Source organism: Bacillus rossius, assembly GCF_032445375.1.
Source record: "Bacillus rossius redtenbacheri isolate Brsri chromosome 4 unlocalized genomic scaffold, Brsri_v3 Brsri_v3_scf4_2, whole genome shotgun sequence".
Lineage (NCBI taxonomy): Eukaryota > Metazoa > Arthropoda > Insecta > Phasmatodea > Bacillidae > Bacillus > Bacillus rossius.
Genome location: NW_026962011.1, coordinates 30,818,809 through 30,832,793, shown reverse-complemented (window position 1 = coordinate 30,832,793; position 13,985 = coordinate 30,818,809). Strand labels below are relative to the sequence as shown.

Below are 13,985 nucleotides of genomic sequence, written 5' to 3'. Positions count from 1 at the left end.
GAACACACGCTGTTACGAGCGGCGACACCTGCCGTGACTCACTCCACGCCGACAAACTACCAACTGGTCTCGCCTAAGGACCGCGGGCAGACATCGCTTCTCCCGACGACACCCCTGGGACTTCGAACAGGCAACACTGTTGCGGCCGTGGGCGACTCTATCGTCTCAACTCGCGTAAGCAACTGAACATTGTGCAGAGAGCACTCCAGTGGCGTAGCCAGGATTTGTGTATGGGGGGGTGTTAAGAAGCATGGGCTCCCCCCCCCCCCCCCCCGTATTAAAGCGGGGGGTCCGGGGGTCCTCCCCCGGGAAAATTGGGATTTTAAGGTTAAAATAGTGCTATTTTAGCAGTTTACGGTACTTAAATTAAAATATTGTAATGGTAAATTTTTTATTAATTTTAATATGAAATTTGTTTGAATGATGAATAAGAAATTAATTAAAGATTAGGTGCTAAGGGGGGGGGGGGGTTGAACCCCTAACCTTCCCCCCCCTGGCTACGCCCCTGGAGCACTCGAACTATAATTGTCCAGGATATCTGTAAATACTGAAACTAAGTCCTCACCGATGTTAGGGTAATTTTAAACCGACGCGTATTTTTACGATCGTGCACAAATAAAAATAATGTGAAATACTAAACTTAAAATTTTTCTGACGTGATAACCTCTTATAAATTGATGAACGCCGGCTGCACGCACGAAAAATGGTCACGTTCCGCCTGAGCCTAGCGTGCAAGAATCGGCCAACCATCGTGCGAGAAAATCTTCTATAATATCAAACAGGTTAAGGCGGGCTTTTAAACTACAAGTTTGTGATTATATTTAAACAAATTATTTAAATTAAATTTGCAAAAACTGTAAATAACAATTGAAAATTAAAAAATATGCAATTTTTCATGAAGATTTTCTTATGACGTTATCACGTAAAATTATCGCCCGTAAAGCGACTTTACAGACAACCCCCTTTTTTTAATTACGATAGTCTCTAGACAAATGCGAATCGAAAACCGAGACACCTAACAATTTGTTATCTTTAAAAGATTTGTGCAATGGGAGTGCATGACTTGGTGTAAGTTTTTGGACATACGCCATTGCTAAGAAGTTCTTAGCAATGGCGTATGTCCAAAAAATTACACCAAGACCTAACAATTTATCCATCTAACAAATTATGACCAAAAAATCTTTTAAGCCGATTTTAAACTACTTCTAACTGTCTTATCGTTAATTGACTACAACCGCCAGTTACTTTTTATTATTATTATTATGAGAATTTTCAATGAGTATTTTAAAACGCTTTTTATCGTTCCGCCTTTTAATGATCAAGCAAGCACTTCTTACAATCAGAGTGATCTAGCGCACACTAATGAATCATTAAGTAATAGGAACATCATATCTAAGCCTACTGTAAATTAAATGGGTTTTTGTCGGTATGAATTTAGATTGATATTGAATTTTTTTTTAGTTTCTTGGTTGTTGTGAATTTATACTGACAGATATTATGCACTTTTACAGTAACATAAGTGTTAATATACTATTATAATGTACTGACAAGAAAATAGGACATTGAATAATTTAAATTTTTTATGTGTAATTGCACATACACATCCAATTTTGTCATTAAGAAAGTCAGTTTTTAAATTAAAAGCGCGTGGCACAAATTACTTTTTTTTAGAAATACTTGTGTTATTTTAAACAAACTGTATTATTATTTTATAACTAAACGACAATATATTTACTAAATATTTGTATATGTTATTTTACGAATTTTTAAAAGTGTAGACCAACCTTTTTAATTAATATGATCATTAACATGTATTTGTGTACGACCAGTACTTATTAACAAGACGCAATTTTGTTACCATCATTGAAAGGAAGTACTGAATTGACGCAGTGCCAGTTTGAAGTACTGGACAACTTCTACATTCTTGGAATGATATCTGCAATGGAGAAGATCGATTTCAAATGTTTAGTTACATTGTATGACATATAAAAACCCCAACAACAAGCAAAATCAGTTAAATGCATAGACTGCACAGAGAATTCCATCGGTTGAATTATCCTGAAAACAATATCTTGAATGTTTTGGTAATCAGACACGACTCGGATCAGTTGAGCAGCTGTTGTGAAGCTCTTGAGGCTTTAAACCACCCCACAGGGTGGGCCTCAACTTAAATATTGGGTGTAGACCAGCAGTAATCATCTAAAAAAAAAAAAAAATAACTACCAATCAAACGCGCTGTCTACACCCACGCAAAAAAGCAGAGTTAAACAGACATTAGCGGAGAATATTATGAGAATAATTCGCGCAGTGTTAGCCCCTACAGGTTGTACAAACAACTCAAATGACTTGTTTTTGGATTCCGACTGCGATACATTTATTTTCAAAACAAAAAGCTTGACTTCATAAAAAGCAGCGGTTTTACACGTCTGAATACCAAATAATTTACAACAGTAACGAGGCACACGCCTCACTCTGCCCGGGCAGGCGGGGGGCCTTGGTGTGAGGGATCCCGACCGCGAGGTTCGGAGCCCACCGCATCGCGCATGAGCGGCGAGCCTCCAGACGCCTCCAGACGCCTCCAGACGCCTCCAGCTTCGCCGACACTCCGCGCCAGAGCCTCGAGGAGCAGGGCTATTCATAGCCTCCCGCGCCGCTCCGCCGGCTGATAACCGCAAAAACAGCTCCGGCACACAAATAGAACACGTGGTGCGCCGTCAGGAAGCCATTCAGCGCCCCTCTCGCTGTGTGCGCGGGTGTGTCTCTCTGGTCGGCGGGGTCACTGTGCCAGTCACCCGGCGCGCGTCCAGTGTCTTACATTCGTGGGATATAGGTACCATTTCATTTAACAACTGATTGCTAAAGAAGCGTCAAATCATATTAAATGATGTATTACAGAAATTTTAATTTAAAAGTGTTGGCTCCTAGTTGGCCAATTATTCTGTTACATGTTCTGAATATTACAGTAATATGTTTACAGCTGTCATCTAATGGACGCAAATTTGGCCCATTGTAATGTTAATTTTTTTGAAGTAGCAACAAGAATATAAGACTAGCAGCGTGAACGATGCACGTTATGGGAAAATGAGTTTTCCAGCGGCGGAGAAAAGTAACACTACTTTCAAAACCCCTCACCCCCCTCACCCCCCGCCCCAGAGGCCCTAGCGCGAGGTTATTCCCCGGCATCCCTTTGCGGATTGCAGATTCTACCCCCCCCCCCCCCCACACACACACAGCGACCCAAATGCAATCTTGGACCAAGCTCGCTCTCACACAGGGCGAGAGTTGGAGCGTTATCGTCCTCTGTAATCCGCAGTTCCTCTTTCTGTTCTCGTGCGTCTCTGCGTCTCTGCGTCTCTGCGTCTCTGCGTCTCTGCGTCTCTCTCTCTCTCTCTCTCTCTGACCCCAGCCTGCCACACCGCGACAAGCTTTGCCTCCTCCCCCCCCCCCCCCCCAATCCAAGAAGTCCTTCCCTACGCCCGAGGTTCGCTTCGCCGCAGCCCTTTCAACCCCGGGTCCTTTCACCCGGCGGGTCTGCAGGCGCTGCCTGGGTCTGCAGCAGTCATAGTGCGCGCGTCTGCGCGAAACACGCATCCACTCAAGAATTTTCCTTTTATTATGTAAACCACGGAGAACTAGTTACCCAAGAATTTTAACGACAAAATACGTGAAAACATATTTTTTTTTAACTAAAATAACTTCCCCTTTTAATTTTTTTTTATTTTCAAATGTTTCATTACATTAGTTACGTGGCATTTGCAGTACCAACGCCGTAGCCAAATTATAAGTCAAAACTTATCGCATTTCTTTTGTTTTCGGTAGCTACTAACATGCTCCAAAGAAGTACATAAAAGTAATTAATAAAATATATAAGTGGATTGTGAGATTTTAAAGTGAGCAGTTAAAATGTAACATTTTGAAAAAAATAGTTTTAACGTGCAAATTTTTTCGAGAAAAAAAGACTGTTTTTTTTTACGGTCAGTAAAAATAAGTTTTAGATTCGTGAGGTATCATTATGTTTTCCTACATAAAGACACTTTTTTCTTTTAAATTATTAAGAAGGGTGAGAAATAAAAAACAAATAAAGTAAAATATCAAAAAAATATTTTTAAAAATTACACTTCACTCGATTTAAGTCGCCGTATTTAGATTTCCTGAAAGAGCCTGCAGGAAAAAAAATTAGTTACTAGAAAAAAACTTAACACAGTGACTGGTATCAATATTTGAGCAATATAATTTTATGTACAACTTAATCGTTTCATTGCGTGAATCATAATACGTTTAAAACTAAATACTTAATTACTTTATTTTATAATATTTTTTTAATCATCTAAAGAACCAAAGTTCTGAACAGGCCATCTTACGTTTTGATATAATCCTTCATTACTTATTTTTAGATTTTAGTATTTAAAAATCCCAACCCCTTTAGGAAAATATATATATTGCTGTGAGTGTTCTTTAAAAATCCTTAAAAGTATCTTGCCGATTTCTTTATTTACAAATCTTATCTCACGCGAGAAAACTTGGATATCAGTAAATCTGAAACAATAGCATAAAAAAGAGTTCGTGGATTCCGTACGTCAATAAATAAGCATTTTAAAAATTAATTAATTATTAATAATACACAACTTTCTAAATTGCTGCGCCGTCTCCACCTTGAACTGTTTTTGAATTCGTCTGAAGTATATACTTAACCATGTACACCAATCTACGTACTTTTCGCGTACTCCCGGGTAAACAAACATCATTTTGTAAAGCGTTTTGTAGGTTATAATTTATATAACTTTCATGTAGTTTAAATACTAGTCAAATCATTTACCGTGGTAATTATTTAACAGGGTTTTAAACAATTTTTTGAAGTAATACATATATAAAATTGTTTATAAGGAAGGTTCAAACTCGAAACTAATGCATACGCAACAAAGATAGAATTCTAAAGTTGGCTGTCATAAATTCGTGAGCCATAAAATTAATGTAAAAAAATTATTAAATTCAGTTAAATAATTATGTTGAGAAGAAATTTATTTATTTAAAAAAAATAATGCTGATCTACTTATGTTCAGCTGGATAATGTCGTTTGTAGAGTCCAAACATTGCAAGAGTGGGAACGGTTCTAGTACACCACAAGGGTGAGTGAACTAACTGCATGGGTTCGCAAGCAGGAACCTGTTTATGTACTTGCACTGTCTGCCCTTCTGCAATGGCGGCTGTTCTATGTCTCGGCCCCAGGTGGGCGGTGGTTGTGTTGGAAAGGGGGGGGGGGGCGTAACACAATAGGAAAACTTTCTTCGGGGATTCCCGCGCTCGGGAGTTTGTTCCTTCCTCCACATCCCATCCCCTCCCCCCAACGCCATTTTCTTTCACAAACCCTTTTCAGAATTATTATTTGCCTCGCGGAGGCGCGGATTCGGCACGCATGCGCGCCTCCACGCCGACAACAAAGACGGGGCCTCCTTCTGCGGACGTGACGCGGCGTGCGTGGCGGCGCGACGCACCCGCACGAAGCCATTCCGCGCGCTTCCAGGCTTCCAGGCTTCCAGGCTTCCAGGCTTCCAGGCTTCCAGGCTATCCAGGCCCGCCAGACACGCCTGCCTCTACTCGCCAGGCCCGGTGTCGCGGTAGCCTAACCTACAGTTCGCACGAGATACCCACCTGCAGATTTGGTGTTGTCCTGTGAATCGAAATTTTCCCCAAACAAATACGAGAGGTCTCATACATCATGCCGAAGTATAGTTATCGCAGTAGATATCATAAATACAGGGTGAGTAAAAATGATCAGTACACTTTTAAAAAAAATCATAAAAACTACACGATGAGGCGAATTTACATGAATAGGGACCGGAAAAATTCGCGGATTCAATGACCTCCAGGATAGCCTCCGTTATCCTCTGCATTTCTCAAGTAAAACACGCGTGTTCATTGGGTACTAAATTGTGAGGCGTCTCCACTGGGTAGCTTGTGATTCGACGCTTCTTTGGTCGATAGTCTCTCATTGGCCCAGAGAGCTCCAGTTAAACTGCGAGCCAATAGCAGAACCAGCAGAATTGTACACATGTTTGAATTTCAGCCTAATACGAAATGAATCAGCGAATTTTTTTCCAGTCTCTATACATGAAAACGTTTTTCGGTCGATTGAGAATCTCTCACACAGAAGTTGCAGTGACTCAATACGCGGTCCTCGAGTCGCGGCAGACGTGAGGCGGCATTCAAACTCGCCTCGCACTTACAGCGGCGATGACTGCTGTGACTCGCAGTTTCAGATACCTACGTCAAGATAGCGGCAGAGGTGTTCAGAAGTTCCAGAACTGACCGTTCTCGAGAATGACTTCACCCCCAACTTCCTTCCACTTCACCCCCCTTCTAAATTTCGCTGCTACCCTGCCGGGCGCGTCTTGCCTCATCGACTCCCGCCGCCAGGGCTGTTTCTGAGCGGCGAGCGTGTGAATTTTTTTTGTTTCTTTTTTTCCTAACCTAAATTAAATCCAAGTATGTTGGGGAGGGTTCCGGGTTAGGGAGGGAGACTAAGTGCGTCTCAGGCCGAAGCCCATACGCTCTAATCCTGCAGGGTATTAGCCATGCGGGAGGGGTAGCATGCATCATGTGCTAGGAGGGGGATTGGCCAGCCATGGCAGCGATTGGCACCATGACTAACTCCCCTCACTGACTATACTAGACTAAAACTAGATAAGTTGGGCCCAGGTAAAACCTGCATAGACACAGGGAAAACCCTGGGCTCTGGCATGCGGGATGCAAAATTCCATGCATTAGTATCAAGCAGGAGGCTTACGGGAAAACAGAAGGATGGATCTGGAAGAAGAGTTGGACAGAGTAGAAAAGAGTCTACCATGCGGGGGGGGGGGGAGGGGGGGGCTTGTACATGAGCGTGTGAAGATTTGCTCCCCCCCCCCCCCCATCCTCCCATACACGGCGACCTCGACGCCGACCATTCGGGACGAGATCCCGCAAAGGTGGCCAAAACCTCGTCAAATGAAAATTCGATTTGGAGAATATTCAATTGTGACTTGCGTAGATAAATATTATTGGTCCACTCAAGCACGGGCTGGCCCAGGCATTTCACGTATGAAATTGGCCTTCGTTTATAGTTAACACGTCACGCGAAAATATATACAGCAAAAAAAACTGTGAACTTTAAAATTCCACATCTCGTGAATCAATTACGCTATTTCAATTTTTCAGGTAGTATCGACTCCTGGGGTTATTACTTGTAATGTTTATCCACAGTCATATTCAGAACCCTTGATAAGACAAATCATTTTAAAGAATTTGTTACGTTAACTTGCTTTAACGTACATGGAGAACCAGAAACAATGGAAACGCCTCCCGCCCTAAGAACCATCAATTATTTACATATTTTACTCACACTTCATCACATGATTTTACTTACTAGACACTTTGCATTGCCAAGTTAACTTAAAATATTATAAAACAATTAATTCTACAAATTAAAAACTGCTCCGACAAAAACCACACATATATAAATTTATACAATTTACTTTAAAAACAATGCCAAACCCGAATTACTCATTATTTATATTTATATATATAATATATATTAAAATATTAACTCACCTGTCTGACTTTAGATGACGTTTTCGAGGACGAATCATAGTTGTGCTGCAAAAGAAAAAATATGTTAGAACTTTTTATTAATCAAATTGAGAATATAAAAATAATTATATTGCTAAATAAATAGTTAGAAAAAAATGTTCTCCTGAAAAGATTGAAACTACAATCACTTTGCAGTGCCTATGAAATTAATTACATAAATATTATTTTAAAGATATGTTAAAAATTATATGATTAATATCTCAATTTCACAATGAAAAAATCTGGCACGGACACTAATTAACACAATTTTATTCGTCGTTGCTGGCAAATACACAAAAAAAAAATGGACACAGAACAAGGAAAACACAGCTCTAACACAGTATCACACGCCCACGCCAGAGTTGGTTGTCGAGGAATGGAAACATAACAAGACAAACACAGCTGTGACACAGTATCACACGCCCACGCTAGACTTGGTTGTCGAGGAATGGACACAAAACAAGGCAAACACAGCTGTGACACAGTATCACACGCCCACGCTAGACTTGGTTGTCGAAGAATGGACACAGAACAAGGAAAACACAGCTCTGAGACAGTAACACACACCCACGCTAGACTTGGTTGTCGAGGAATGGACACAGAACAAGGCAAAAACAGCTCTGACACAGTATCACACGCTGCAGTCAGCGACTGATCAAGAGTTCTGATCGCCCAAGGCTAATTATGAGGACGCGCACCCGTTAGGTGTGTGTGTTACGGTCGGCATAAAAAAAGTAGTATATTAGTTTTGACTTTGTTTACTTGTATGAAAATTTTAACATGGTTCATACTACCTATAAAAGTTAAAATCAGGAAGTCCCAAGCTTTTTCAGTTCACAGCGCATTCAGTTTTAGTGTTTTGTCTCGGTCCAGTTGAAATATGTAAGGTAGATGCAATGATGCTAGATTAATAGTGCATGCGAAGACACGATTTCAGCGGCCCCCTTCCCCCCTCCCGATCCTCGCGCCCTAGGCTGCAGCCTAATTAGCCTAAGGGTTAATCAGGCCCTGGCTGCAGTCCATAATACAGCCTACCCATACATTTTTTTTCTTGAGATAAAATTTCAATTTTAAGTTTATTTTAGGGGCGGGAGGGGGGGGGGATCCGTTTCCTTGAAGGTGAACGCCGGAGCAAACGTGTGGTATGTGTTGGCAACGAAATGCTCCACTGCGCAGCCTCTGCACGTACTCTAAGGCCCGCTGAGGTGAGGTTGGTACACCTGAACCTCCCAAAGGACGACGGCGTGGTTCGACACTGGAGTCGCGGTGCAGTATCCACAACCGCCCCCTCGCACAAGGACCGACACCCAGAGGGGGGTGACGGAGGGAATGGAGGGACTCCGGTATCGACCTGTCGTGGGGCCGGTTTACATCCGCGGCTGTCGTCCCTGTCACCGATTCCCACCCCCTCCACCACCAAAAAAAAAAAAAAGGCGCTCCGGTGTAAACGAGAACACGCGGGCTTAATGTCACACCGTTTAGTACCAGCGGCGTAAGACTCGGCACCCCCCTCCCCCTCCTAACCGGGCACACACACGGTACGCAGAGCTTCTGAGGAAACTCGCGATTTGAAAACTGCTTAAGCTTTCCGAGTGGTGTCTGTCTAAGCAACTAATTTAAAAATACGCTGAGGGCGGTTGAGTAGTTCTGTTTCCGTGTTTAGTTTTCAAACGGTACTTTTAGGAGAATGAAAATGGCAAAAAAAAATAAAAAATAAAAATAAAAAAACGTGTGATTTAAGAACAACTTTTAGACTAGAAACATTCTGTGCAGATTCTTGCAAACACGCAAGGGACTTGCATTACACATTCATCTTCATTTCTCCGTCATGCAACGTTATGGTTACCGCTCAAATGTCACAGACGAGAAGACAGCGAGCCACGTCACTGGAAGCACCAGCGAGTAACCGTCTCACCTCACTGACGCAGATACGCCCCTGACCGTGCGGGCGCGGCCTGCGGGCACTCGACGCAAGCCTCGCACACAGCTCCAGCTCTGCTCAGCACTGCCCTCGACAGACAGCCGCGGCGCGCGAAAGCCCAGCTCCAGCCACACTCTGTTTTCTAGATATTGTGATCAAATGAGAGAAGGTACACCAGTTGAAGTTGGTAGGTTTGGTTCAACCTGGCTCGGGATCCAAGAATAATCAGCAGCGGCCGTCAGTAGTGTGTAAATGGGGATCCTGCCCCTGGGTTCATGGGTGTGGAGCTAGGAGCGGGTCAATGACCGACCTCTCTGGCGTCGCGGCGGCCATTTTGTACTCAAAAATGAATCAAAATTCCTTATAAAAAATCCCATTTTCGCGGGAAAAATTTAAGTTTTCAGGGAAATTTTCCCGTTTAAATCCTCAAAAAAGCTATCGGCTTCGTAATTCTTTAAAATGCTTAAATTCCATAGCGACTTTCCGCTCTAAGCCGCACCTTGACAATTAGGACGTTATGGCCTCCATCTTGGATCATGACATCACCGCTGTAATTTCCGTTACCCCCGCCATCTTGAAAATCTATAATTTTTATGCTAGGAAATCGGGAAAAAGTTTAACATTCATAAAAAATTTAATGAATAAAATTTTAATAAAATTATTTTAAAAACACCGTTGTACATATCGTTACGGTCACCATCTTTCATGCTAGAAACATTGCACATTTCGTTATTATGCCCGCCATCTTGGACTTTATGACAATCGTTGTGCGTTTCGTTACGGACACCATCTTGGATTCTAGATCGTTGCAATTTCCGTTATGACCGCCATCTTGAAAATCCGTAATATTTAAGCAAGAAAATCGGGAAAACATTAAAAATTAATAAAAAATTAAATCAAATATTAATTTAAAAACGCACTAACGTCCTCGGTTCGAACTCGGCAAATGCAAAAAATAAAATAAAAAATGGCGATACATCCTTCCTCCACGGAAGCCACCAGCACAGACCTCCCACCACTAATGACTATATATATATATAGCCAGCTATTATGACGTCACGTCCACCATCAACTTATGTCTAGCCAGTAGTAACACGGAGCACTCGGAGAAAACCAACAATATATTGGCAGAAATAATAAGGAGCACACGGAGAAAACTAACGCAAGTTTTCCTTGTCATCAAAAAAATTACAGAAAAAAATATAAAATAAAGATTAAAAAGAAAATAATTATAAAAACACAGACAAGAGCGAATAATTTACGAAGTGGTCAGAAAATTTCTAATAAATGGTTTCTTAGTATCACATTTCCTATTGCACTGTTTTGGATTCACCTGCAAGGCAAGTTTTATATTTTAAGTTTGATTTGTTATGCAAGTCATGTCTTAAGATGTAAAACGAGTATTACATTGTTCGAGATTACGTTCGTAAGTTTTCTTTAAGCACAGGAATTATGGTGTTTATAGTTTATTATAAACAATATTTTTGTATTACTTTCAGCTCTAAATATTTTATATGTAGAATTTATTGAAAATATCTTTGATCATTAGACTAATTTTAAAAAATATTACTATTATTTTAGTTCACACCCTTATCATGATATATACGGTACTCTGTTAATTCCCTTATGTGAACACTGAGCCGGTAATGATGGTTTCAAAATCGGTATTTTAAAAAAATCATATTTTGCTGGTTTTGAAGTAATTGGAACAGTTTCCAGTTTTCGTTTAGACACATTCAGTCGTCACTAATAACACCGTTGCATAGTACGGTACGAATAATGATTGATTATTCGATATTAGAAATTAGTCGATGGTGCCCAACACTAATCATGACAAAGAACTTGAAAGATTCGCTGTTTCAGATACGTATAGGACAGACTCCACAGTCCTGTGTACACTTGTGCATGAGTCCCTTGCTTATTGTTAGAGACCGGAAAATTTGGCGGATTCATTCGGCGATAGGCTAGTATTCAAATACATATACCTTTTAGATGATTTTGATATTACTTACTGTTCATCTGGAAGAATCTCAACCAATTATAAACCCTCAACCAAAGAAGGATCGAATCACACACAAACCAGCTGAGACGACTTACAAGTCAGCAGCCAATGAACTTGCGTTTATTGTCCAAGTGTACAGGGGAATTTGTAGTCCATCCTGAAGGCCATCGTAACCGCGAATTTTTCCCGTCCTTACTCATTGGTCCCTCAGTATAGCGATGTCTGAACTGGGTTGCATTTCATTCGATACTTTTATTGATGAATGACTCAAGAGTCCTTCAAATAAACTTTGAGTCAATCGCAGTAGCAGGTCAAAGGTAAAACTGTTTGGATTCTAGACTACCGCCAAATGTATCCGGTCTGAAGCAATGACTTTACGTTTTCGACCATTCAGTTGACAAACAAGAAGTCGATGTCGGCGCCTCTGATGTGATGCGTGACTGCGCAGTTCGCACGGCCGTGTGCGCGAACCCGGCGGCCAGCGACGAGCAGCGCGCGTAGCGGCGGTCGTACGAGCGGGGACGCGACCAGCGTACGGACGCGGCGGGCCAGTTTACGAGCGCGCGCGCGCCGGCGGGGAAACAAAGAGACGTGGCGCCACTGCGCACGTGTCTGCACGTGTCTGCACGCGGCCAGCGCCCGCGCGTGCAGCGTGCCAAGTGTCTGCAGCTCTCTCCTTCGTTGGTGACGTCATCATTCAAACAATCGGTTGACAAAAACTGATTGTAACGGACACTTATGTAACGATCATGAGACCAAATCATTCTTTTATTTGCCATCTGCAATTCAGTTTCTTTGCAATATGTATTCCGAAACCAAGGAAAATGAGAACACTAAAACCAATGTTGTAGACAAAGCTGACTATTTCTATTATTATACACATGTTAACGGATTCACAATTCAAGTCTACAAGAATAGGTAATCCATCACGGCTGAAACAGTACCAGTAGTAATTACTTCGAATTCTAATTCCTTGAAGGTTTGTAGGACTGTTAGGTGAATCATCGCGCAGTCTATTTAGTGCTTTTCGAGACGAATATTTAAGCTATTTACAATTTAGGTTTAATATTATATACTTAAATATATCAAACTTGTTTTAAATATATTAAATACCAAGAATGAAATATTATGGATATTTACACTTATTTTTATTAGTTATTAACATTAATAAATTTAACAAGCCAAACTTTGTGAGTGAACTAAAAAAATTACAATTTAAAACATTAAAAAAACTTTGAAATACCGCACTGAACCCCATTTCAAAGAGTTCGCAAAAAAAATCATAAACAAGGAAGTTTTCCTTGCAAACAATTTGGCTAAAAAATTTCCGAAGATATGATTCAAACCAAGGTGTGTTTTGTTTTGCCGCGCGGAACTGTGGGTCTGGGCAGTCGCCCGCTGCTGTTTCCTTGTGTGCGCTCGGCACCGTCTGCTTTCCACAGGTTCAAGCACACGAGCTGACTGGCTGCCTGGAGGGCGACGAGTACTGTAGCTCGCCGCCAGGGGCGCATGCGTCACTGGGACCAACCAAGACACGCCCAAGCACCAGTGCGGACCGCAGGATCCAGCATGGCTGCAACTCTCTGCTGGACCAACTCTTCTTCCTGCTCTGTATCTGCCTGCTTACTGCTTGCAATACTTAACCCCGCATGAATGAGCCCAGGGTTTACCCTGTGTCTACGCAGGTTTTACCTGGGCCCGACTTAACTAGTCATAGTCTAGAGTTTAAGATAGAGGGGAGTTAGTCATGGCATCAATCTCTGCCATGGCCGGCCACTCCCCGAACAAAGCACACGATGCATGCTACCCTTCCTGCATGGCTGACACCCAGCATGATTAGGCGTAAAGGCTTTCGGCCTAGGACGCTGACCCCTCCCAAAAAATACACTTATTTTTAGTCAGATCAGGAAATAAATATGGCTCACTGTCGCTAGTGCAGCAACTGTGGCGTGGTGCAGTCTCTTGTCCCCACTGTGGACGAGATCCAGGGTGTGAGGGCCATATATAGGGGTAGGCATTTTTAGCGAATAAATTTCAACGCCTATTAGACTGCAACAAGGTATAGCCGCAGCAGCGGTTTCTTCCTAGCGATTGGCGGCCGTCTGCGAGATAAGTCGAAGCCTTGTTTGACCGAGCCACTCAGGACGCGTTTACTTCCGCAATGAATTACTGTGATTGGTGTTGTACAATCGACACGCACCTGAAAGAAATTCGCCCAATAACGAAACAAAGACGATGATACCGTGTTTTAACTTATAACTAGTCTCGGAATCTTTTCGCGAAATATGCATGGCCCTAGCCATGCATTTCTCAGCGAAACAATCTGAACTCCCGTTAGACTGCAACAAGGTATGCCCGCGCCGGAGGTCTGCCTTGTGACTGCAGCCCTCCTGCAGGAAGTCATCGTCTAGTTCAGCCGTCCAGCTCTCGAGGTGCTTGCTTCCGCGCTGAAGGGCT

General features: G+C 42.1%; 1 protein-coding gene across 4 annotated transcripts in view; it reads right to left on the bottom strand.

Moving 5' to 3' along the window:
• Nucleotides 1–13,985, bottom strand: part of LOC134542078 (tensin-1) — a 570,362-nt gene that overhangs the window by 180,274 nt on the left and 376,103 nt on the right. For all 4 annotated transcript variants that reach the window (XM_063385992.1, XM_063385993.1, XM_063385994.1 and 1 more), the window contains one exon: nucleotides 7,588–7,632. In XM_063385992.1, the coding sequence (XP_063242062.1) occupies nucleotides 7,588–7,632 (45 nt within the window). The remainder of the gene's footprint in view (nucleotides 1–7,587; nucleotides 7,633–13,985) is intronic.